At 38.0% G+C, this 27772-nt stretch overlaps 1 protein-coding gene across 1 annotated transcript; it reads right to left on the reverse strand.

Moving 5' to 3' along the window:
* Nucleotides 1–2203: 2203 nt before the first annotated feature.
* On the reverse strand, nt 2204–27567 carry LOC125138056 (ras-related protein Rab-3C-like). Its single transcript, XM_047799309.1, has 2 exons — nt 27300–27567; nt 2204–2476 (listed from the first exon to the last, which is right to left on the reverse strand). Exons 1-2 carry the CDS (start codon nt 27315–27317, stop codon nt 2204–2206), a joined length of 291 nt encoding a protein of 96 aa, XP_047655265.1. The 5' UTR covers nt 27318–27567.
* Between the last annotated feature and the right edge of the window lie 205 nt (nt 27568–27772).

Consider the following 27772-nt stretch of genomic DNA (forward strand, 5'->3'; position numbering starts at 1 on the left):
GCCAAAGTAAGACCTGGACAGAAAACTAAACTTAAGTGTCCAAGAAGGGGAAAGGAAGCAGCTCTGGCTGGGTAGAAGCATCAAGGGTTTTGAAAAAAATATTTTTGTAAGTATGAGAACATAAGTCTCAAAGAAAGTATATTATTTGAAGTATATCACTTTTACATTAAGGACAGATGATTGTGTACCCCTAAACAACACTTCTGGCCAAAACCTACATTGAGAAATTGCTAGAGATTACAGGACTGAATTTATACACCATGTTGTTGTTTTACCTAAATGATCACAACAGCCATCTTTAAATAACCCTAAGGTATAGAGCAGAGAGGGAAACCAGAAGCTGTCAGCCAGAGCAATGGCACTTCTGTGATAACAGCAGAACAAACATGGTCATAGATTTGAGCAATATGAGACTACCAACTTAATTAAATTTTTAATTTATCAAAGCCCCTTGAGAGTTAAGGGACCTTTCTTAAGGCTGAACGTGAAAGTTATCTCCATTTGACAACTGGTTGCTTAAAACTAAAAAGGAAGAGAAAGTGAAGCAATCCACACAGCTTTCTCTGTCTCCACAAACAGGGCTGTGTATTTCTAAATTATCAAAAGAGGAAACCCTTCACAACACAAATGGCTTTAGAGACCAGAAAAATAGCAAAGGGGGCCAGGCCTACTTTTCTATGTTATTGCCTGAGTTCTGATAAAACTTGGAAGACTCCAGAATTAAAATAAGTAAAATAGTAACAATCTGTTGTAAGCTGCCTAGTAGAACATCTATCTGCATATCTTTAAGCATTACTCCTAAGGGCTTTAAGTATTTAAAGGACATCCAATACATTTGTACGAGTATCTTTTTTTTTGTCTTTTTGCCATTTCTTGGGCCGCTCCCGCAGCATATGGAGGTTCCCAGGCTAGGAGTCGAATCGGAGCTGTAGCTGCCAGCCTACGCCAGAGCCACAAAAACGCAGGATCCGAGCCGAATCTGCAACCTACACCACAGCTCACGGCAACGCCGGATCATTAACCCACTGAGCAAGGGCAGGGATCGAACCCGCAACCTCATGGTTCCCAGTCGGATTCGTTAACCACTGCGCCATGATGGGAACTCCTTGTACAAATATCTTAATAGAGTACTCTTATTAAAAAAAAAAAAAAAAGTTTAAATGCTTTACCCTGCAATTTGTCTTTCTTTAAACTTCCCATATTTGAGGAAGCAGACTTATCGTCAGTTCTACAGATAGACCCTGGCACCAGTACCATAGGAGTAGATCTTGAAATTGTCTCAGAAGAAAGTAGAACCCTCACCTCTTGGGAACTGCCTGTTTATAGCTCAAATCAGTTTGAGCAGCAGAGGTACAGCAGAACAGGAAAAGAGGGCCAAGGTTAATTGTAAGAATGTTCTACCTTTGTACCTATATATTATATGATGTACATAAAAATGTTTGCATAATTCTCTCTTGGTAAAACCAGTTTTTTTGGTTACTTCATCTCTTATATTACCTTGAATCTGCTACTCGCATACATTTTTTTCTTCTGTTTCTTACTTGCTATTCTCCTAAATTTACCCCAACCATCTAGTTAAGGAATCTCTAATTTTCTGCAGCGGTTGAGGGAAGGCAGACCGCTATGCACATGGTCTCAAAACTTACTGGAGAAGCTTAAGCTTAGGGGAAAACTGTTTAAAATAAATATTTTACTTAATTTGTTTTGTTCTGTTAGACGTGTTTGGGTAAACATAACTCCTAGAACTGAAAACACAAAGTCTGTGAAGATTAAACACACTCTTTGCAAATTTTATCTGGGGCTTCATGAAGGGACTAAACCTAAACTTTCTCTATATTTGGTTATTTACCTTCTTTAAAATGCCCAGGGCAGGCTGCTTCTTGTGACCTAAAAAGGCTAGATTCACTCTGCCTATTTTGTAGATTTAAAAAGCAGTAGGGAGAGATTCAGAGACCTGCTCCAGAGCCAGACTTTCGGTTGCATGTTCCTCACCACAACAGATACTTGAATCTTCTTTCTTCTGAAGACTCTTGAGGAGCAGCACATGACAACAGTGTCTAATTCAGTCCCCGTATTTTATAGAGGTGTCACTACCTTGCCTTTGAAACAGAATGCTCTGTGGCAAAGAACTTGGAAATGGAGGTTTATGGACCCCATGGGGACAGAACAAGGCAGAAAGTGTTTCCCTCACACACTTACGTGTTCAATGCCCTAGACTGAAGAATTCTGTCAGTTCAAAGCCACTTACCCAAATCTGAAGCTTGATTCTCTTTTCATTTTTGAAAACAGTTTTGACTTTGAAATCGATCCCAACGGTGCTGACGAAGGCAGAGGTGAAGGAGTCATCCGCGTAACGGAACAGAAAAGATGTTTTCCCCACACTGCTGTTGCCAATGATGAGCAGTTTGAACATGTAGTCAAAGTTCTGATCAGAGGAGTCTTTCTGGCCATACCTGGTGTCTTGGGCAGAGGCCATCTGTGGTTTTTAAAAAAAAAAAAAAAAAAAAAAAGAGAGAGATGTGGATCAGCCTCCCATTTGATATGAAGCTAGCAGCATGCTCATTATTGGCCTTGCCAGAAACAGCTGTCAGACGACTCAGGAGGCAAGCTGAGAGAGTGCTCGAGTCTCCCTGTGATGCTGGTATCCATGGCAATAATTCCCCACTGGAAGACAGAAAAGCAAATCTTATGGCTCTTTCCAGCTGTGTTGGTATTTGTCACTGCTCAGCATTCAGAACAAATCAAAGACACCAAAGGAGGCATAACATGAAAAGCAAAAATGTGAGGAGCTGGCAGGACCAGAGGACACAGAAACTTTGTAATTCTAGTGATGGAAACACGAAAGTGGCTGAACAGCAGGATGTTTCTTCCTAAATTATCTGAACTATTAGAGTCTCACTTTTTTTGAGGGGGAAGCACACTCAAAGCCTATCGCTATTTCATCTATTAATATCAAATAAAATCAACATCCTAACATACATGAAAATCTCTTTCAAATTAAAAATCATGATAATGGCAAATACGTATAATTCAAACAATGTGCCAGGAACTGTTAACTTACTTAACCCTCACCACAACCCTAAGAGGTAGGTACCTTTATTATTTCCATATTAAAAGGATTAAGCTGAGGATCAGAAATACTAAGTAATTTACACAATTGATAAGTAGTAGAGGCAGGATGCAAATTAGGCAGTGTGGTACCAAGGCTCCTGTTCTTAGCACCACCTGCCCCATTCCCCACACCCGAGACTGGAGAACTATGTACACATGCTCTAAATATGATGGAGGAAATATTCATTGTGAGACACAGTAATGAAGAGCCCTACCAGGGTTCAAACTTTGGCTGCACCACTTACTGGCTGTATAACCTTGAGACTGTTATTTTAAATTGGTGTACCTTAGTTTCCTCTCTTCCATGACATGAAAAAAAAATATTATCTAACTTGGGACACCTGTGAAAATAATGGATGATGTATCTGTATAGCAGATAAAGCAACTGGCATAAATAATAGTCTCTATTATTAATTATACATGCTCTAGGTGGATTTTTCTCATCTTTTTTGATAATCCTTTTAACATCTATCAAAAATGACACTGCATCACTCTAAGTACCATTTGGTTCCATATAGAAAAGAGGCATTGGAATGGTGAATCCCACTGATTAGTGCATTTACCCCATCACCTTATTGAATGCTATGAATTCTGTGGCAATTGCCTGCTGTCCAATTTAGTAGCCAGTAGCCACATATGCCTGTATAAATTTAAACAAAATAAAACTAAAAATTTAGTTCCTCAGTCACACTAGCCACATTTCAAGTGCACAAGAACCACATGGGGCCAGTGGCAATGACACTGGATGGTGCATGTCCCAGCACTGTCATAAATGCAAAGAGTTCTACTGCACAGGGCTAGCCAGGACTGCTTTTTTTCATTGCCCACAAAAACTGATTAATAATTATATATTTCTCTTGGGGGTATGGCAAAGAAAAAAAGCCCCAGAAGATACCAGAATGCTAGAAAAAAGTATATAGTGCTCATTCTCATCTAAGACAACACTGGTTGCTGAAGTCAGGGGGCAAAGAAAAAAGGGAGATGGTACAATAACATATGCCTTTTCTATAAATACCTAATTGCCAGTAGGAGAACTCAATTATACAAACAAGAATAAAGGCAAAAAGAAAAACTGTATGTATTATAAAAGTTAAGGGCAATAAAAATTACCATTGTATTTCATACTTTCTTATTAAATATAGGCTTAGGTATTTCTCTTTTTAAGTCTATGTAACCACATTGTGGTCTTCAGAAAATACAACTTGTAATGATTTTTTGCCAACAGAAAAAACTGGGCCAGTAAAACAAGCAGCTATCATCATTTTTCTCTCCAACCCAGGAGTCTACAAGCTAATGTATATGACCCTCCACACAAGTAGCCCACCAAGGACAAAAAGAGGATTATAATTCCTGACCCTCAGTTTGAACAATGACGTGTTGCTCTCATGACTTCTGATGTCCCAGAAAGCCAAGTAACTGCTTTATTTGGCACTCCTATTCCTTCAGACAAGTCTCTCACCAATAAACACCACCCCACTCCCATGAAGATGCCAAGTTCTGCCAGGCTGGTAAATGGCCTTTGTGAAGATCTTTTTACTGTATTTTATATGAACCAGCCCAGATACTAGGTTCTGGATTAAGAATATTCAGTTAAGCCACAGTCAGAAAATAAGACTCTAAAAGTTTCCAACAACTACTCCTTTTCTCAGCCTGAGAGCCTACCATTCACCTGAGGTGGGATTCCAACTGAGTCCTCTGGATTTCTAAGCTACCTTGAAATAAAATGTGATGAAGACAGCTGCGACCACTTCCAAGTCCTGTTCCAACATTAGACCGATTGTTAAACCTGCACAAATATAGACATTATCATTATATGTCTTTTAAAACATAATTGCAGAGATTTAGATAGAGAAAACTGGTTTTCTCCAGCATGAGAAATAGATAGAAGATGTTAAATTTTAACATATTATACTGGCTGCACCAGCAGCAAAGAAGGTGGTGGGAGCCCAAAGTGTAGAAGGGATGACGGAGGACCAGGCAGGTGGATGTGTGTATCCAGATCCTGCAAAGAACTGATTAAAAGAGGGTGCTCACTTGCTATTCTTGAAGATGTGTGGTATTTCTAAATTATTTCATGATTTACACCCCCAATAATATTCACAGAGAGGCCTAAAGATGTGCATTCAGAACATACTTGTGTTTCATTAAACTCAGAATAATGAAACAAATCCTGGCTCAGGGGATGAAGAACTACACTTCCCTCATCTTCGTGAGAACAGAAGTGAAGCAATTTGACAGCATATGAATGTCACAAGGAATATAGACCGTCATTATGTAAATTTACTAACACATCTAAATACTAAGTCACGTGAACATTTCCAAAGTTTTCAGGGGAAGATATGAAAACATGAGTGGGCATGCAGGAACCTCCTGGAGAGCAAATCAGACTTGATAAAAAATATGTAAAAGACAACTCTTTAAATTGTATTAATCTTGAACTACTTTAAAAAAAAAAAGAATCAGAGTTGGAAAGAATCTTCAAGGTGGTCCAACTTCCAATTTACCACAACACATGTCACATTTGTATTCTAGCCCAGCCCATCAAACTCAGTGACTGAAAGTTCCCTAGGCTGTGAAGCAATCTACTTCATTGCTGAACAACTGCAACTGTCATAGAACTTCTTCCTTCGATTTCTATGTCCCTGTGGCTTCTGCCCAAGTGTGTAGATTCTGCATTTTGAATCAACAAAGTTGATTCCTCTCCCAGGTGTCTGAAGGAACCAATCACAGCTCCATAAGCTTTCTCTCCTCCTATCTGGACGATCTTATATGCTTTAGCACACAGGACATGTCCAAAAAAATCTTACACATCTTCTACGTTAAAACGAGGCCCCCTGGAGTTTTTATCTCTTAGACTTGTCCACACTGAGCCTCCAACAATAAACCAATTACACTCATGTTTTCGTGCTTTCAAATCTCAATCATGGTTACCTGGGTGGGGGATGGGGAAGAAAAAAAAGATAGTAAGAAGATTTAGTTCTGAGAACTCCAGTGTAAAAACTAAATTGTAAAACCTAGAAGGAAAACATTAAATGGTAGGATTTTCAAACACTGTCCTCTGGCCCCCAGTGGTTTCTCCTGCTAGTCTCATCAGTGCCCGGTTTACCTGCCTCCCTGTTTATCTCTCAGAGTAGAGTGGAATCAGGATGCTCTTTACTGTCTCCACCAGCAATTTATCCCTGTGTCTGCTACTGTTTGCTCTTGCAAGAGCCAGTTGAGAAGCAATACACACTACTTGTGTCACTGCAGACACATAACTATCGAGCTGAAAGGATGCTGCCTAGGGAACTGGAAGGTGCCCAGGCACTAGAAGACTTAAACTCTAACCTTGGTCTCTAAAGTAAAGGGCTTGGGAAAGTAGGGCAGCATTTAGAAATTGTCTTTGTCTTTTGTTTTTTGGGTTTTTTAATGTTAGCAGGGAATGGATTACTATGTCATGGGACTTACTGGAGAATATGACTGATGGAATGCCAAATTACAGTAATGTTTCCAAAATGAAAGCCGCTCGATGTTTCCTCGAGTCAGTCTCACAGAATTCCTTGCCATCTGCCTCTGGTCCTCTGTTTCATGCATCGCTGCCTTAGTGCATGTGGATACTGCTCAGCTGATGCACAGGAAAATGGTAAAGTAACTGCAACAACAGCTCTTCCAGACACTGTACTGTGTGCTTTTACAGATATTATCACTCCTCATCCTTTCACTGTCCCCAGATATCTGTATCTAACTATTAGCAACCCCGGCTTAAGGAACAGAAGGCTCTTAGTGTATTTCAGAATGGCCACCTTCCCCTCCCCCCAGCAGAAGCATAAGAGGCTTTTTCTCCAACCTTCACTCTGAGAACCTCACAGGGCTCCTGAAGGTAAAATTCACAAAAATGAGGCCCCCTGGAGTTTTTATCTCTTAGACTTGTCCACACTGAGCCTCCAACAATAAACCAATTACAGTCATGTTTTCGTCACCAGTTTCATTTAGATTTTCCTACCCAAGTACTGATTCCCATGAAGTTTTCTATTCCATTAAATTGTGATTTTTCTGTATCCACCTGTTTGTCGCTCTAATTTGGGTTGAGGGGGGCAGCAGTCTTCCCCGTGACTTCGAATCTCTGATGAATCTAAGAAAAGCTGTTAATTTTCACTTTGTTCAGCTTTATCTTGTGTGAGGTTGGGGGTGACCACTTCCAAGCTCCCTCCATATCGCACAGGAAACTTGACGTCATTATCCCCATTTTAAGCATGAGATTGAGGGTATCTGAGGAGAGCTAAAGTAGAGGGGTCCTTGTTTTTCAATAGGTTATCTTGACTTCTCTCAGTCTGTGTACTGACTGTGCCCTTGTGACATGGACAAAATGGGTTATTTAAGAATTGGAGACATGCAAGCTTAGGTAGTTCACTCTTCCCTTATAAGTCTCAGCCCTCACTCACAGACAATTTTGGAAGGTGTAAAGCTCTTTCTTCTCTTTGCTTCTGGGGAAAAAAAAAAGCCCATTCCTTCATTAAAGAGAGGCATGAGCTAAACATATTTCAAAATTCATTATTATTAATTTTTGCATCTCCTTTGAAATCTATAGATGCTTGTTACTACAGTATCAAGAAAAAGGAAATTTTATCAAACCATGTAAAAATGGTTTACCTTAATATTAATATCAAAGAGCAGTGTGCTCTGACTACACTATAGTTCACTCCGGACCCCTAGTGTGGTTACAGAGGGTTCCCAGCAGGAAGAGAGCCTGAGGGGCTGAGCAGCTGTAGATAAAGGGGTTGCCCAGACCACAGAGAGAAGAGTAGGAGCCAGGTCTTCTGGGAAGGGAACCACATGGCTGAGAGAGCTCTCCAGACACCAGTGATGTAAACCTGACAGCAGCAATGAAACAGAGCCCTGACCAGCAGCTCCCTGCACATCCTCAAGGATGCTAAAGCCAGAGGGTCATTACTGCAGTCCTGGGGTAGTAGTGAGCACCTAGCTGCTGGTAACACAGGCTTTATAATTACAGTGCGATGAGAGGTAGAGAAACACCATTCTACTTCTTTTCTATCAGCTCTGAAATTACGTGCAATAGGCATATCTGTGCAAAAGAGCATTCCACATTCTTGGTGTGATGGGCATATAAGCACATGGTCTGTGGTCATGATGCCTGAGGAGAATCTAGGTCTGCTACTTGTGCAAACGTGGGCAAGGTTTTTGTTTTGTTTTAACAATTGTAAGCTTCCATCTCCTCATCTAGAAAATAAGAATAATAGTGAGATCATCAAAGTAAAATTGTTGGTATGTGTAAATTCCTTGAATAAAGTGTCCATCATTACCTTTGTTATTCCCCCTGCTAAACTGAAATGATACATAAGCCATCCACTTTCTTCCCCAACTCCCACAGATGCTACTTTCAGAAATGCAAGTGGTGATTATGTAGGATATGCTCCCTTTCATTTCCTACATTTAGGGGGCAAGATGTTTTGATATCCAACATTTCCACTAGAGTTTCATAATTACCAAAATAAACACCTTACATTTACTCTCTCATATCAAAAATCATAGCATGAAAAAAAAGAGCATTTATCGAAATACCTTTCAGGATAGAAGCTAAAACCTTGAATACCTGTGTGAAAATAGAAGTGTTCGGTGGTCTGAAGAGGCCGTGAGGAGGGGAATATGGCCAATGGCAATATACGCTGTGATGTGACTTGTCCTATGACACTGCCTGCCATCCAGGCAGTGAATTACTAAATTACTTTTTGTGAATTACTAAATTCATGAACTCCTTGGGTTTGGGTGAACTTTTGTAGAAATTAGAGAAGGCTAATAAGGGGGTAAAATCCAAGTAATACATAGTTTTAAAAAATAAGAGAGTTCCAGGAACCAATTCACAATAATTATGGGGAAACCATCCTCTTATAGATCTTGGAGTTGGTTTTAGGTAAAGTTTAACCTAATTTTGGATACGAAATTTGGTAAATCATCAAAGTCAAAATATCCTTATAGATAACAATACTGTATTATAAACTTCAGAGTCTCTAAGAGACCAGATCTTAATAGTTCCCATCATATAAAAGAAATGATGAAAAATAGGGCCAATGCTAGAAATATGATAGTGGAGTAGAAGGACTTGAGCTCATGAAAACACCAAAATCACAACTAACTGTTAAAATCAACAAAAAAGAACAGAACTTTCCAGAAAAGATATTCTACATCCAAAGACAAGAGGCCACAATGAGATGGTAGAAGGAGTACATATGCAATACAGACAAATCCCATACCCATTGGGTGGGCAACGCACAACTGGAAAATAATTATATTGCAGAGGTTCTCCCACAGGAGTATTCTGTGCCCCACATCAGGCTCACCAGCCTGGGGGTCTGGCATTGAGAAAAGAAGCTCCCAGGGCATTTGGCTCTGAAGGCGAGCTGGGCTTGATTGCTGAAACTCCACAGGACTGGGGGAAACAGAAACTCCATCTTGGAGCATGAACACAAGGTCCCATATGCACCAGGTCCCAGGGTAAAAGCAGTGGTTTCACAGAAACCTAAGCCAGACTTATCTGATAATCTTGGAGGGTCTCCTGGGAAGGCAGAAGACAGCTGTGGTTCACATGGGGACAAGGACACTGGTGGTGGAAGTACTGGTAAGTACCCATTGGCACGAGCTCCCCTGGAGGCTCTCATTTTGACACCAAGACAACCCAACAGCCTTTGGCTCCAGTGCTGGGATGCCTCAGGTCAAACAACAAACGGAGGAAACACAGCCCAGCCATAAGCAAACAAGTTGCCTAAAGTCTTCCTGAGCCCACAGCCACCTCTAAACACACACCTTCACATGGTTCTGCCCACTAGAAGGACAAGACCCAGCTCCGCCCACCAGAGGCAGCACCAATCTCTCCCAGCAGGAAGCCTGAACAAGCTTCTAGACCAGTCTCACCCACCAGGGGGCAGACATCAGAAGCAAGAAAAACTACAGTCCTGCAGCTTGGAGAATGAAGATCTCAAACACAGAAAGTCAGACAAAATGAGATGGAAGAGGAATACATTCCATTCAAAGGAATAAGGTGAAACCCCAGAAGAATGATTAAGTGAAATGGAGATAGGCAAACTATCCAAAAAAATAATTCAGAGTAATGATAGTAAAGATGATCCAAGATATCAGAAAAAGAATGGAGGCATAGACTGAGTAGCTACAAGAAATGCTTATCAAAGGGCTAGCGGATTTAAAGAAAAAACAGAGTTGAAGAATACAGTAACCGAAATGAAAAATACATAAGATATAATCAATAGCAAAATAAATGAGGCAGAATAACTGACAAGTGAACTGGAAGATAGAATAGCAGCAATTAATGCTACAGAACAAAATAAAGAAAAAAAGGATGAAAAGAAATGAGGACAGTTTAAGAGACCTCTGGGACAACATTAAATATATGAACAGTCACATTACAGGGGTCCCAGAAGAAGACAAGAGAGCAAAAGGGCCTAAGAAAATACTGAGGAGATAACTGCTGAAACTTCCTTAATATGGGCAAAGAAACAAATGAAAAGTTATACAATGTTCTTGGATTGGAAGAATCAGCATTGTTGAAATGACTATATTTCCCAAGGCAATCCACAGAATCAGTGCAATCTTTACAAAATTACCAATGGCATCTTGTACAGATCTAGAACAAAAAAAATCTTAACATTTGTATGGAAACACAAAATACCACGAATAGCCAAAGCAATATTGAGAAAGAAAAACAGCTGGAGGAATCAGGCTCCCTGACTTCATACTATACTACAAAGCTATAGTCATCAAAACACTGTGGTAATGGCAGAAGGACAGACTAATAGATCAATGCAACAGGATAGAAAGCCCAGAAACAAACCCACACATATACGGTCAATCTAAAATAAAAGAGGTAAGAATACACAACAGAAAAAAAGACAGTCTCTTCAATAAGTGGTGTTCAGAAAACTGGGCAGTTATATGTAAAAGAATCAAATTAGAACACTCTCTCTAACACCATATACAAAAATATACTCAAAATGGATTAAAGTCCTAAATATAAGACTGGATACTATACAACTCTTAGAGGAAAACATAGGCAGAATAGTCTAAGACATAACTCTCAGCTGTATTTTTTCAGATCCACCTCCCACAGTAATGAAAATAAAAATAAAAATAAACAAATAGGACCTAATTAAACTTAAAAGCTTGTGCACAGCAAAGAAAACCACAAACAAAATGAAGAGAAAACCTACAGAACAGGAGAAAATATTTGCATATGATGAGACCAAGAAGGGATTACTCTCCAAAATATACAAACAGCTTATGCAGCTCAATATCAACAAAATAAACAATCTAATCAAAAATAGGCAGAAAACCTAAATAGGTATTTCTCCAAAGAAGACACAGATGGCAAAAAGGCACATGTCACATGCTCAAAATCACTAATTATTAGACAAATACTCAAAATTACAATGAGGTATCATTTCAAACTGGTAAGAATGGCCATCATTAAAAAGTCTACAAACAATAAATGCTGGAGAGGTTATGGAGAAAAAGGAACCTTTCTGCACTGTTGGTAGGAAAGTAAATTGGTACAACTGCTATGAGAACAGTATGGAAGTTCCCTAATAACTAAAAACAGAACTACCATATGATCCAGCAATCCCACTCCTGAGCATATATCCAGAGAATACCATAATTTGAAAAGATAAATTCACCCCAATATTCACTGCAGCACTGTTTAACAATAGCCAAGACATGGAAACAAACTAAATGTCCACAGACAGAGGAATGGATAAAGAAGATGTGATACAGGGGAGTTCCCGTTGTGGCTCAGTGGTTAATGAATCCGACTAGGAACCATGAGGTTGCAGGTTCGATCCCTGGCCTTGCTCAGTGAGTTAACGATCCAGCGTTGCCATGAGCTGTGGTGTAGGTTGCAGATGCAGCTCAGATCCTGCATTGCTGTGGCTGTGGAGTAGGCTGGCGGCTACAGCCTAGGAACTTCCATATGCCATGGGTGCGGCCCTAGAACAGACAAAAAAAAAAAGATGTGGTATACATATACAATGGAATATTAGTCATAAAAAGAATGAAAAAATGCCATTTGCAGCAACACGGATAGCCTTAGAAATTATCATAAGTAAAGTAATAAGAGAAAGACATATATTACATGATGTCGCTTATAAGTGGAATCTAAAAGACATATATGATGTCACTTATATGTTCATAGAATACAAATTAACTTATTTAAAAAACAAAAACTGATTCATAGACTTCAAAAACAAACTTACCAAGGGGAAAGGTGGGGGGTGGGGATAAAGTAGTAGTTTGGGAATAACATATACACACTACCATAAATGAAATAGATGATCAACAAGGACAAACTACATAGCACAGGGAACACTACTCGATATTCTGTGATAACTGATATAGGGAAAGAAACTTATGAAGAATGGATATATGTCTATGTAGAGCTGAATCACTTTGCTGTAAATCTGAAACTAACATAACGCAACATTTTAAATCAACTCTACTCCAATATAAAATAAATTTTTTTAAATAAAAATAAAATAGTTGACAATTATGTGATATGACAGAAGTGTTAACTAACACAAGTGGTGATTGTATTCTAATATGTAAATGTATCAAAATGTTGTACATCTTAAACTTACACAGTGTTGCATGTCAATTCTATCTCAATAGAAATAAAATCTTTTTTAAGTCCACAATAAATAAATAAATGTTATCTTGCATACATGATGGCAATTTCCATCATTTGCCAAAACGTTTCTAAAATAACGGCAAAGGTTATTCACAAAAGTATGATTTCAAAAGTAGACAAAGAGAAGTAGAAAAGAAAGGTCAAAAGACATTTAGGGTTTGGAAGCCTGTGACTGGACAAAGGGGAACTAGGCCTGCTAGAGAAGGCCACAAGAGTCCATGCTCTGCAGAGCCTGAAAGTGTCTCAGGTTTGGAGACACCAAGTGTCTTGATCACGGGGTATGGCTACAGTGACCAAGTTTTCTGGTTTTCTGAGGATTGAGGGACTTTGTGGTACACAGCAGAACTTCTGGCATTAAAACCAGAAAGCTGAGATGGCTGGTCATGCTAGGTGTGTCTAGAGAATGCAAACAGGAAGGCTGGTTGAAAATCCAAGCTCCACATCCCTCCCTGACCCTGCAGAACAAAGCAATTTAAACTAAAACAAAATTAAGTTTATAAAAAAAGTCATCAAACAGCATTAACATTCACACTTCCTATATGCAAATGTCAATTTACAAAAATGAAAGGGCCTATCCCTTAGCAGCAAAATGTGAAGAATCCTTTTAAACTTTTCTCATGGACATGGATAAAATATAAATAAACCTTCATCATTTCTTAGTAGCAAGAAATACCAGACTTTGTGTTCTTAAATGCCTGCTCTCTGGAGTTGGATATATTTTTGTTCGGGAACACAAAACTAAATCTCTGCTAAACCCAAGATTTCCAAACCTGGTAAATTCTACCTGAATTTTGCAAAATTAGACTATTCAAAGTGGGACCAGGTATCTACATTTTTAAAGCTCCCCGTGTGATTCTATTGATCAGTCAGGTTTGGAATTTATAGGATTAACAAATGTCCACATGGAAGCCAGGGCAGGTGACTGCTGTCAAGCCTTGGGGTGTATGGAAGAGGAGACTGAGTAACCTGACATTGAGGACCAGAACTGCGGGGATTTGGAAATGCGATCCTAGTGCTTTCCAACTGCTGTCACCCCTTCTGCCAAGAGTGACAACTGATCTCAAGTATAATATTAACTTTGTAGAGAGGGTCTTACCCTGGAATGCTCAGCCTGCCCAAATAAGCTGAGCTTTGAGAAATGTGTTATTTACTTCTGCCCTGGTAAGAGCCAGAACCTTCTTAGGGCCAGCGATACAACTCATTGTGAGCTCCCTGTCAGATTCACCAAGGAAGCATGACCCACTAAGAGGTAACAATCCTGTTCTCAGAGCACATGAAACTCTGCTCTGCTCAGCTCTTTGGAACTTGACTTTCCTCATCAGTTATTTTTAACAACAACACACAATAGATTTTACTTTCCTCCACCTCATAAGAAAGCACCTGACAGCTTCAGAAGGCCACTGCTTAAATTGAAACCACAAAATGGAGAATATTTCTTCCTGAGAAGAAAAATTAAACAGTAGACATATCCAGCACCATGTAGTTTGAGGAAAAACCTCTCTTAAAAACATCTAGTAAAATACTCTAAAAATCCCAAAGGGGATAGGGACATAAATTTAATATTAATGTGTGTTTTCCCCCAAATTTCATCATTAAACATTTTTAGAGTATTTCATATTAGTTTTAAATATTTAAGCCCTTTAAAAATGCCTCCAGAGATTTGCTATAGATTCCTTCGAAATCTTGGTATTTCTTTCCTTATTCCATTCATCTAGGTAGAGGTCATGTATGGGGCAAATGTCCTTCAATGCACATATTTGTGCCACAAAGGGACTATATGGACCATTCTTGAGGAACTTGGTGGGTTAGCAGTCTACATTTTGTGTTTCCAGCTTGTGCAATTGGAAAGACTTACAGAGCCAGTTTTCCAGTGGTAATCATCCTTGCTTTTCATTCAAAAGCTACTGCTACTATTATTTACTACAAAAAGGAAACCCGCCCAAGCGCACTAACAAAAGAACGTTCACATGCACAGGTGTTTTGTGTTTCCATAATCCCTTTTCATTAGTTCTACTACTCAGACAGGTGTTCAGTGAATCAAACATTCAAAAGAAAAATTGTCTTTTGTGAACACCACAGCTAAGTATCACAGGAGGAGTCATATCTTGCTAATCAATACTTAACACGTTCCTTCCTCAAGCTCTTTAAGGCTCCTCAAGCTATGACTACTTCAGCAGGAATTATTCCTCCGTGTTGGCTAGCAAGAGTCTCTAGTTGACGAGACTTAGACATGCATCTGAGCCACTCAGGATAACTAACAAGACATTAAACTAAAAGTTGGTAGACTAGTAATGAGGAGGCTTAGTGCCTCACCTCTTAGAGTTACATTAGGATTTAGGTTCCCAGACCATGAAGAGCTGAAAGTGTAGGAGCAAAGTGATTATGGTTCCAGGTTTTCTCAGTTAGGTGGCCAAGTAGGCACAAAATGAGACTCTTTTAGGCTCCTTAGAGCAACCTTTCTAATGCTAGACCCAACCTAATCAGTTTACTGAAGAGTTCATCAGGGAACAGTTGACCCTGTCTTTACACCAGTCACTAAGCGAATGGACCTAGAACATTCACTCTTATGGTTTCAATGTTTAGCAAGCAGAAGAATATTTCATGACCCCAACAAAACTGATATAACACCTCAAACCAATCTGAACATGTTGGTGATGGAAAAGTCATTTGTTTCTGCAGGGTTAAAGCTGTTAAGGACTACATTAGTTGGCAAAGGAAACCAATTGTTTAAATGGTTTTATTTTTACAATTTTGCACCTTGTTCACATTTTTGAAGGTGTCATGAAGCCCACAATTTATTTGAAAAACACAAAAAATGCAGAATCACAAAGACAATGATCACAGAAATGAGATGATAGATTAAAATGTGAACATAAATATTTTCCCCAGAAATCTATAATCAAAGCACTAACATCATTTTCATTTCTCCATTGCCCTTCTCCAAGAAGCTAACTGCTCTTTCCTAGTTCTGCACAATACTGCAAATGAATCCTATTATAGACTCCTCCAGTATTCAAATATATCGTCCCAAGAGAATGTTATCTATTGCCACTTGGCAACATAACATGCTTCTAGTGTAAAAGAAGCTAGCACTGAACCTAAAAGGAAAAGTGCAATAACTGAAATGAACAATTCCTCAATGGGTTTAACAAACAGCTGCAAATAGAAGAAAAGGTCAATGAACTTGAAGATAAGGCAACAGAAACTGTACAACTGACAAAGAGAAATTTTAAAAAAGAAAGAAAAACTGGCAGAGCCTCCATGATTTATGGAACAATGTCTGAAGTCTAACATACATGTAATTGGCGTCTCAGAAGAAAAAAAGAAAAGAATAATGGGATGGAAAAATATTTGAAGACATACCAGCTAAATATTTTTCAAATTTGGTGAAAAGCACAAATGTACATATCTCAGAAGCTAATTCAAACTGCTAAGCTGACTAAATACATTGAAAACTAACTCTGGGCACATTATAGTCTAAATATTCAAATGCAAAGTTAAATAGAAAATCTTGAAAACATAAAAAATGACATAGCATATGTAGGGTACGACAATGAATAAATGACTTCACATTATAATGGAGGTCAGTAGACACTGAAACAACGTAAAGCACTAAAAGAAAAAAATCAAAACATTTTATATGCAACGAAACCATCATTCAAAAATGAAGGCAAAGTAAAAATATATATATATCAGATAAACAGACTGAATTTGTTGCCAGCAGATCTGTACTACTCAAAATGCTAAACGAAGTTTTTCAGGTTGAAGGAAAATGATACCAGATATAAACTATACAGCTTATATAATAGATATATAGATTAAAAACCATATACATACACATAAATATGTTTTTCTTTTATTAAAACAGACATATAATTGTTTAAAGCTAAAATTATAAATCTGTTTTGGGGGGTTATAATGCAGATATAATATATGTGACACCAATTCACAAAGGTTGAGGTAAATGAAATTACATTATTAGAAAGTAATACAGTATTACTTATATAATAACAAGTTGAAGAGGTGTGTTTTAATCTTTAGAATAAACAATTAAAATGCAAAAATGCATAGTTAAAAGCTAACAAAATCATTAAAATGAAATACTTTAAAGTATTTAAGTACAATGGGAGTTCCCATCGTGGCTCAGTGGTTAACAAATTTGACTAGGAGCCATGAGGTTGCAGGTTCAATCCCTGGCTTCACGCAGTGGGTTAAGGATCTGGCGTTGCCATGAGCTGTGGTGTAAGTCACAGATGCAGCTCGGATCCTGCGTTGCTGTGGCTCTGACATAGGCCAGCAGGTACAACTCCAATTAGACCCCTAGCCTGGGGAATCTCCATATGCCACAGGTTTGGCCCTAGAAAAGATAAAAAATAAAAATAAATTAAAAAATAAAAGTATTTAAGCACAATAAGGGAGGAAAAAAGCAACAGGAACAAAATATCCAAGATGACTACAAAACAAATAGCAAAAAGCTAGCTTGAAAGCCAACCATACTGATAAGTACCACATATGAAAATGGATAAAAATTCCAGTTAAAAGGTAGAGATTTTCCAGACCGGATAAAATGCAAGACCCAACTATATTCTGACCACAAGACTCATACCAGAAATATAAAGACACATATAAGCTGAAATTAAAAACATGAATATATACATAAATACAGACACACATATAAGTATGAGAACACTATTAAGAAAGCAAGTGTATCTGTATTAATATAGACTAAGTAGACTTTAAGTCAAGAAGCATTGACAGAAATAAAAGGGAATGTTTCATAATAATAAAATGGAAAATTTTTCAGCAAGACACAACAATTACAAGTCTAAGTGTACCAAACAGTAGAAGTTCAAAATACATAAAGTAAAAAACTGAAAGAACTAAAAGAAAGACTGATGATCATAGTTGGAGATTTTATAATCTTTTTCTCAGTAAATGAAAGAATAACTATCAGAAGTGAATAAGGCTATTTATGATCTTGGCAACACCATACAACACCATGATCTAATTGATATTTATAGGCCACCGGAGCTCACAATTCCTACAGGCAGCATTCACAGTACACTTGGAATGCTCATGAAGTTAGACAACACATTGGCCTAAAAACAAGTCTAAAAAATTTCAAGGAGTTCCCGTCATGGCTCAGTGGTTAAAGAACCTGACTAGGAACCATGAGGTTGTGGGTTTGATCCCTGGCCTTGCTCAGTGGGTTAAGGATCCGTCGTCGCCGTGAGCTGTGTTGTGGGTTGCAGACTCAGCTTGCATCCTGCGCTGGTGTGGCTGGGGTGTAGGCCGGCGGCTACAGCTCCGATTCGACCCCTAGCCTGGGAACCTCAATGTGCTGCAGGAGCGGCCCTAGAAAGGGCCAAAAATAAATAAATAAATAAATAAATAAATAAATAAATAAATAAATAAATAAATAAAAATTAAAAAATAAAAAAATTAAAAAATAAAAAATTTCAAAAGAATGACATATAAAAGAATACGTTCTCTGGTAGCAAGACAATTTAATTAGACCCCAATAACAATAAAATATCTGAAAAATGCACATGTATTTGGAAATTAAACAGCACACCTCTAAACCCACTCATTAAGGAAAACATAGCAAGGGAAGAAGCAAATAGAAATTTCTGGGAGTCAACTAAATTAATACTTAGAAGTTTATCATTGTAAATGCTGTTTATTTTTAAAACAGAAATCTTTAAATTCAGTGATCTAAATTTCTACTCTAAGAAGCTTGCTAAACAAAGAGGTTCCTCTAAAGTTTAAGGAACACAGGTTTTTTTTAAAGCTCAGGTTAATAAAGCACAAAATAAACAACAGGAAATTTGGTTATTTGAAGACATTAATAATATTGATAAATATGTAGTAAGACTGGTGAGGAAGAGGGAAAGAGAGGATTCATATTATCAAAAAGGGATAGCATTATAGGTCTTAGAAACATTAAAAGAATAAAAATATTTTGTATAATGGAAAAAATAAAAATCCTTAAAAAAAATAAACTACAAAAGGAAACTTTAATAACAGTTATATCTAGGATGTTGGGTTCAGAATTGCAGGGGGACACTGAAACTTTAATTTTACTGTTTTACTGATTTGTTTAAACAGTATGAGTAAACTATATTTTTATTTAAATAGTTTTTAAAATAAAACATATTTTGAATAATTTTATGTCAATACATTTGAAAAATTAGGTGAAAAACAATTTACCAAAACTGACCCAAGATGAAACAGAAAATTTTATATAAGCATAATTATTTTTCTACAGCTGCCATAATGTATGTTGAAAACAATACCCAATTTTTATTTACTGAGTCAGAAGTCTGGACAGAGTGTAACTCAACTTGGTGATCTGCTCATAGTGCTAAAGGCCAAAATCAGTGTGTCACCTGGGCAGGGTTCCTACCTGGAGGTTCTGGGGAAGATACCACTTCCAGGCTCTTTTAGATTGTTGGCAGAATTCAGTTGCTTGTGGTTATAGGAAAGAGGTCCCTATCTTGACATATAGTCTTCATCCTTAAACCAACAATCCTCACAATTCAAATCTCTGATTTCCCCTTCTGCCACCTCTCTGCTTTTAATGGCTCATATGATTAGATTGGACCCACCTGAGGATATAGGTTAATCTTATTTTAAAGGCCATAACATTGATTATATCTGCAAAGGCCCCTTTGTTATGTAATGCAATTTATTTATGAGTTCCAGGCATTAGACCATAGACACCTCTGGAGGAGAGTAGCAGGGAAGCTAATCTGCCTACCACAAGGCAGAATATGGAAGATGGATAGATGGATAGATAAAAAGAAAGATAGGACAGATAGTTGGACGATAGAAATATTTGTATATCAAAAAAGATCAAGTTATTCAAAAAAGATTTCCACAAAGAAAACTTTAGACTCCAATAGCTTCACTGATAAACTCAAATACTTTAAGGAGCAAAATATATCCATTTGCACACCAAAATCTTTCAGAAAACTAAGGGGAAAAGAACACTTTTCACATGTTTTATAAGGTTTGCATAATTCCAATGTTATAACTTCATAAACACTATAAAAGAAAAATCACATACCAATATCCACCATGAACTTAAATGCGATACCACCTCACGCCAGTCAGAATGGCCATCATTAATAAGTCCACAAATAACAAATGCTGGAAGGGATATGGAGAAAAGGGAACCCTCCCACCCTGTTGGTGGGAATGTAAGCTGGTACGACCACTATGAAGACCAGTATGGAGGTAACTTAGAAATCTATACATAGAACTACCATATGACCAAGAAATCCCACGCTTGGGCATATATCCAGATAAAATTTTCCTTGAAAAAGACACATGCACCAGGGAGTTCCCATCGTGGTGCAGTGGTTAACGAATCTGACTGGGAACCATGAGGTTGCAGATTCGATCCCTGCCCTCACTTAGTGGGTTGACGATCCGGCATTGCCGTGAGCTGTGGTGTAGGTCGCAGACGCGGCTCAGATCCCGTGTTACTGTGGCTCTGGCGTAGGCTGGCAGCTACAGCTCCAATTAGACCCCTAGCCTGGGAACCTCCCATACACTGCAGGAAATGGCAAAAAGACATATGCACCAGCATATTCATTGCAGCACTATTCACAATAGCCAAGACATGGAAACAAGCCAAATGTCCATCGACAGACTATTGGATTAGGAAGATGTGGTATATATACACAATGGAATACTACTCAGCCATAAAAAAGAATGACATAATGCCATTTGAAGCACCATGAATGGAACTAGAGACTTATTCTGAGTGAAATCAGAAAGAAAAAGACAAATACCATATGATACCACTTATAACTGGAATCTAATATACAGCACACATGAACGTTTCCACAGAAAAGAAAATCATAGACTTGGAGAATAGACTTGTGGCTGCCCAGGGAGAGAGGGAGGGAGTGGGAGGGATCGGGAGCTTGGGGCTAATGGATGTAAACTATTGCTCTTGGAATGGATTTACAATGAGATCCTGCTGTGTAAAACTGAGAACTATGTCTAGATACTTACATCACAACACAACAATGGGATGAAAAAGTATGTATACATGTATGTGTAACTTGGTCCCCATTCTGTACAGTGGAAAATAAATTTAAAAAAAAGAAATTTCTTCTGTATGATAAGGCTATCTCTACAAACAATAACAACAAAACAATTACAACTACCTTCATATTGAATGGTGAAAGGTGCCCTTCCCCCTAAGATTGGGAAAAAGATAAGAATGTCTGCTCCTGACTTCTACTCAACATTGTACTAGCTGTCCTACCTTGTGGAATAAGATATGGGGGTGGGGGGGGGGAGGAGGTCACTGGCACTGGGAAGGAAGAATTGCCTCTATTTGCAAATGATGTAATCATTCATGTAGAAATTCTTCAGTAATCTTAAAAAAAACTACTAGAAATAACAAAAATGTAGTAAGGTCTTAGGATACAGTTAAGACAAACAGATCAAAGGAAACATAGAGTTCAGATATAAACCTGTATTACATCAAAATAAAAATTCTTATTAAAAGATACTAGTAAGATATGAGTATTCAAGGTACAGACTGGCAAAAAATATTTTAATATACTTAAAGAACTAGTTTCAAAAGAAAGAACTTCTGCAACTAAACAATAAAGAGACAATCCTGATAATGGACAAAAGGCTAAGCAAACAGTACACAAAACAAGATATACGAATGGCTAATAACCACATAAAAATAACCGTAATTGGAAAAATGCACACTCAAATCACAATGTGATACCATAAACACGAATTAAAGTGGCCAGAAAAGGCCACTGATACCATACATAGTTGAAGATGTGAAGCCACTAGAATATTCCTGCACTGTGGATGAGAATGTAAAATCTCTACCATTTTGGCTTAAAGATTTGACTGTTTCTTATAGAGTTAAACATACTCTTACCCTTTACCTCAGCAATTTTACTTCTAGGTATTAACCAAGAGAAATGAAAGCATATTATTATAAAAAGACCAATAGGATAATGTTTATACTCTTAAACATTATATTAGCCCCAAATGAAATTATCTCAAAATCCATCAACAGAGGAAAGGATTTTAAAGGCATGGCAGGTTTACCAGTATAATATATATCTACAAAACAAAATGAATTATTGATATATACAACAACATGAATGAATCCCATGCATATTACACTGAACAAAATAAGCCAGACTCCAGAGTATGCACTATATGTTCCATAATACGCTCATTTTGTACGTTTTACAGAATGATATGGAGTTCTAGAATAAATATGACTAACCTATAAAGAAAAAAAGTAAAAATTTAATGTTTTGGTAGATTAACTGGAAAAAGAACACGAATGAAGGAATTTTGAGGGTTATTTGGAAATGTCCTATATCTTTATGGCAGTACATATTACACAGGTGTCAACTTATCAAATTTCATCAAATTGTTCACTTAAGATTTGTGCATTTCAATGTATAGAAATATCTGAAAAACCTAAAAACAAATGAAAATGCCAAAAGTTTATATAATTCCAAATAAATCTAAAAGACTTAAACTTCACAGCTCATAGTACACATAGTAATAAATTATGATCTATTAAGAGAGTTCCTTTGGAATCTATGGACCTAATGAATTAAAAGTGTGGAAAATGGTGGACAAAACCTTTACAACCTTTTTTCAGGTGGCACACTATTTATACTTAGTAAGGTGAGTGTCCTTGGTGTAAGAATAGTCCCAGGAAAACTCAACCCTTAGCATAAAAATATATTTCCTTCTTGGAATATAATGGTCAGGGAAGAAATCTGCAGTTCCAATACAAGTTTAGAATGGCAGGGGAAAATTGTGGTTATGACATGTAATAAATCCACAACTTCTTGGACTGAAAAAGTAAAAATGGAAAATCATTCTTACACCATAGAAATTTATCTTTAGTATAATTTCTCTATCCTCCATTCTCCTCTACAGGAGAAAGGTGGATACTTCAGGAATTTGCACAAGTGGAATATGAAAGAAATTCTTATTTTTCCAGTGTCACCTAGGGGTTTTTTCTATTTCCATTATGTATGAAGACTGAACTTCCATTTCTTATAAAAAAAAAAGATCATCATTGAGGCTGGATGTAGTTAGAAATTCAACAACAATAAAATGCAAAAATGCAATGTACCTTCCATAGCCAAATGAAACAGTAAATATTTAGACTTTGATCCTTCGTAAGCTATTTTTGTCCTTGCTGTATTTAACATTTACTTCATTTTCAACCTACACGTATATTCTTCCTTCAATCCTCCTCATTTTTAATTTTTTTCTTTTTTGTTTTTGGGCACTCAACTCCATGCTTTGGGTAGTTATTTTTCTTTCACATTTCCTAAATAGTTAGAGGGCTCAGCATTTATGAGATGACCCAGAAAGCGTGGATGACAAAATTGAAGATGAAGCATTTAAACAGAGACAATGAATTCCACTTTAGTCCTGCAAGCAGCAAGAAAGTCAATCCAGCAGACAGAAAGCAGGGCATTTTTAAAATATCAGCTCTTCTCAAATATTTGGTTCAGTTTATATAATTTTACAAGCAGAAGAGACAATTTTTGTTTCTTATGAGCCAAATGAATAAATCACACTGTATCAATAGTGCCCTTATTCTTTACACCATTCTCTCATGTCTTCTTGAGGAACCCAAAATAATAGAGGAAAGAGCATGGACCTTCTAGATATCTAGGAGAATTGAGAATTTACTGTGTTTGGAAAACTGATTAATCTTAATAAGCTCCTGTTATCTGCCTGCAATTAAGGTAATGATGACCTCTAAGACTGTTTTATATTTTACACACACACACAATACTGAGATCTGAATTCAAGGCACAGTGCTTGGCACAGACAAAGCACTATATAAACTGGAATTTGTTATCTGGTTCATAAATGAAATGACAATTTTTTTCATGAGAGTCTTGCCCTCAAGTTAGGAGCACTACTATCCCCCCTTTCATTTGGCCTCAAGATTTATGGATGCACTAAATGAGAAAACACAAAATGACCATTTCTTGCTTTAAAATTCTAACTCATCCTTTTGAACACTTACAAAATGCTATCCCTGATTATTTAGTTACAAAGGAAATACAGACAGCGGAGGCTATTACTGTTTATTATTTCAATAGCCACTATAAAACAACAATTTCCCCTCATTTTGCTTCAACTCTGAGAGAAATATTCCTCAGAAAATTTGCATATGTCAAAGATAACTACCTTGAACAAAACAACAAGCCATTTACATAGGCACATTAAATGTTTTTTAAAAGATATTAACTGATTTCAAAGGATTCTATGATTTAAGAAAATATAATAAATTGAGAAATCAACAATTAAAGAGCTCATTTTGTTTCACCAAACAAATCAACTAAATATTTTCAAATAGGGAAAAGAATATCTTAGGACAATGAAGCTACGGAGTGTGGTTTTGCTTGAGACTAATTTTCTAGAAACCTAAGTAAAAGCTTAGGATTATATATTTAAAATGATGACGTGGTTCAGTCTTTAAATGGAAAAAAAATCAACTATTTATCTGGTTGCATTCTCATATATCAGAGTCACCTGGAATGTAATTATGATTCAGAAGTACAGGTGCTGAGACATTACTTGCCACTTAAAATATATATACATATATATGTGTGTGTATATATACATATATATATGAAGCATGTTATAGTTTTTGTTCTTCCAATTATTACATGTTTGAAAAGCAAATAGTAATAAAGAGATGGCTACCATAAGAATAATTTACTTGGTAAACTGAATCAATAAATGTGCTTTAACTGAATATACTACAGAAAAGTCTTTGATTTTTTTAAAAATATACATGTTATTCATGATAGCCTTTGGGCATTTAAATTTTTAAATTTGAAAAGTTGAGTCTAGTGAATAAAATACATCATATGAAAATAATTGCAACCAGAAGCAAATTAATTTTGTTACCTGTTTTTATGTTAATTATTCATTAACCTTCTGACTAAAATGTGGAATTACAGTACCTACTACAAAGTTGGTATGAAATAAAGTTGGTAAGAAATAATTTAAAACATTTCTTAAGGCACTAATTTCATACAATTCTGTAATGATCTTTCTAAACTCTCTAAGCAATTACTGTTTTTAATGATCTTTCTAAACTCTCTAAGCAATTACTGTTAAGAAAATAAAAATTAAGATGCAGTATGATTAATTCATTAGTCATTTATTTTGACAAATACTTATATACGTGTATGGGGTGGAAGTTAAATACTAACAATCTATTTGTAAAGTCTATTGTCAATGTTTAATTATAATCAAATATGATTAATTTAGCCAGTTGGCTCCTGGCAGTACCTCAGGTAAGGAGAATTATCATAAACCAATCTATCTTGATTGCAACAGCCTGTACCTTTATTGTCCAGATTCTTTCCACATCAGGTCTAGAATGAAAAACTAAGTCACAAACAGAGGTATTAGAAGATAGATACACAATGGGGCCACTGTTCTCTGGAACAAATCAAATTTTCAATAACTCATAAGGTAACTTGAGGACTTCCATCATATAATCCTTCAACAAACAAATCCTACAGATTTTTTAATTGAACAGTCCAGTCATGTGTATATATGTATGTACACACACACACATATATATCTTAAGATACATAACCCAGACCATAAATGAAAAGTAAATTGAAGCCCTTTAGGAAAAGAGTTGGAAAATGTCTAAGCACGAATTAAAGTTAGACACTTATATCCTTGGATTTGGCAGCAGAGGTGGATTCTCAAAAGAGAGAACACTTTCCAAGTGGTGTGTTCCATTCGCCTCTCAATCCCATTCATAAAGTGCCTTTCTGTAATGCAGTAGGATCGCTCTGCTTGGTAATGAACACAAGCTGATGTCGAGCGTTAACTGGTTGTACATAAAAACGAGAAAGCATCACTCATCCTATTAGAAACAAATCTTAAGGAAGATGCTTAGTCAGAGGCACCTGTGCACCAGAATCAAAGGAAGCAAAAGTAAGAGTGTGACTGAAATAGAGAATCGGAACGTACAACAAATGGGCACATCACCAGAAAAGCTCAGAGGAGAATCGCTGAAACGCAGGAGTAAACCAACTGTATGGACAGCAATAAAGGGCTTGCATACCTCAGAGATGTTTGAAGTCCCAACGTGTTTGCTATTTTCCGATGATACTACTAGAACTCTAATTGAAGAAAGGCGACTTTGAGGATGCTTAACACTGGCTACTCCTTTCTTAACCTGATCTCAGAGATAAGGAAATCGTTCTACCCTAACTCCAGTAGAGAGCTCACAATTGGGAACCTGACCTTAAGTCTGTGTTAGTGCCGCGATCACAAACCAGGCAAGCTAGCAGGGACAATCAATGCCAATAAGAGATGCACGTTCCTCCGACTTTTGTTTGCTCGGGTTTAAATTTTAGACACCCTCATTCTCCTTGCGAAGACTGGGAAGATAATGTATACTATCTCTCGTCAAAATAGCCTCAACCATAGCCGCGCAGAGGAACCTAGCTCTGTCCATAGGACCAAATAAGAGCTGCATCCCCGCGCGTGGCTACCTAGACCTTCCCTTAGGTAGGGTGCAGTTTGTGCTTGGAGGGAAGGAGAAAGCATCTCTCTCAAATATTCCAGAGGCCACACTTTTTGTATAGACCCACCTGCATGGGAGCTTCGTGTCTCATTGTTCTCAAAGTGTCCTTTCTCTCTGGTTAAGACACTGATGGCCCAGGCGCCCGGTCAAGCGTTCACAGACCTCTCGCTTCACGCTCCACAGTGCACTCTTGGGGTTCGCTCACCGGCTCCAACATCAGCACCGGAGCTGTCCCTTCCTGGCGCCGCACACGCGTACTGGCCGGGAGCCCCTGGAGCTTCTGGGAGTTGTAGTCTAGTCCAGCTGAGCTTTCCCGAAAACCAGAGAGCCGTCAACTACATTTCCCAGCAAGCCAACTTTTAAACTGGCTGCTCCTCCAGTCGGACTCCGCCGCGGAACCTCCCTTCTCCTCTTTTGGAATCGCTCCTGGTTGTTGCAGCTTTCTTCCTCCCAGACTATTTCCTCGTAAGGTCCAGGCGAAAGTGACGCCAGTTCATCTCAGCTGGAGATTTTTTTCTTTGCTGTCTATCGCCTTCCGAAGCTAGACTGATTTTTGTGGTTAGAAAACGCACTACCTTGTGCTAATTCCCAACACAAACGAAACCTGCGCTGTGTTCTGGGACTCCTCGCCCAACACCTTCCCTTCCGGAATCGGGAAAGTTTATGCATTTCTATAGGCAGAGTAAGGGCGGTTTTACAATCTCATTCAACAAACGCGGGGGAAAACGATGATGAATGGCCACACATAAAGTGGTTTATTCGCACAATGGCATTGAGAAGGCGCCCACGCGCGAGCGTGCGCGCGCACACACACAGACACACACACACACACACACACACACACACGCCAAAGTCCTTCAAAGCTAGATTTCGCGCAAAGCATGCTGAGGACCTCCTTCTGCTTACCTTTCCATACAGCTCCATTGTAACTCGATGTTTCTGAATTCTAGGTATTCCCTCCTGCTCAAACGAAGTGAAGGTCTCACGCAGGAAGCCGAGCTAAACGCACAATACAATAGAAAGGGTGGGGGTGGAGGCTGGCGGAGGGAGAAACGAGGCACGAGGGGAGCGCAGCTGATTTAGATAGATGGTTTCTTTCCTCTGGAGGGAAAGCGTGGAGTCTTCAAGTAGCAGCTGCAGAGAATGAGCTGAGGTCTCTTAGGAAGTGCCAGGGGCACGGTCGCTCTGGGCAGCCCCTCCCGAAACCCTCCCCCAAGCACCTTCCACCGTCATTAGTGCGCACACACAGCCGTTGCTGGCTGAGGGCTGGAGAGCTGATAGGGCATTGGGCTATTTACCCAAAGCAGGTCACATAAAATGAACACATTCATCACCAGAGCCCAGAAGCACCGTCACAGAATAAGATCGGAGACCTCTAT

The sequence above is a fragment of the Phacochoerus africanus genome, chromosome 1 (genome assembly GCF_016906955.1).
Source record: "Phacochoerus africanus isolate WHEZ1 chromosome 1, ROS_Pafr_v1, whole genome shotgun sequence".
Taxonomy (NCBI): Eukaryota; Metazoa; Chordata; class Mammalia; order Artiodactyla; family Suidae; genus Phacochoerus; species Phacochoerus africanus.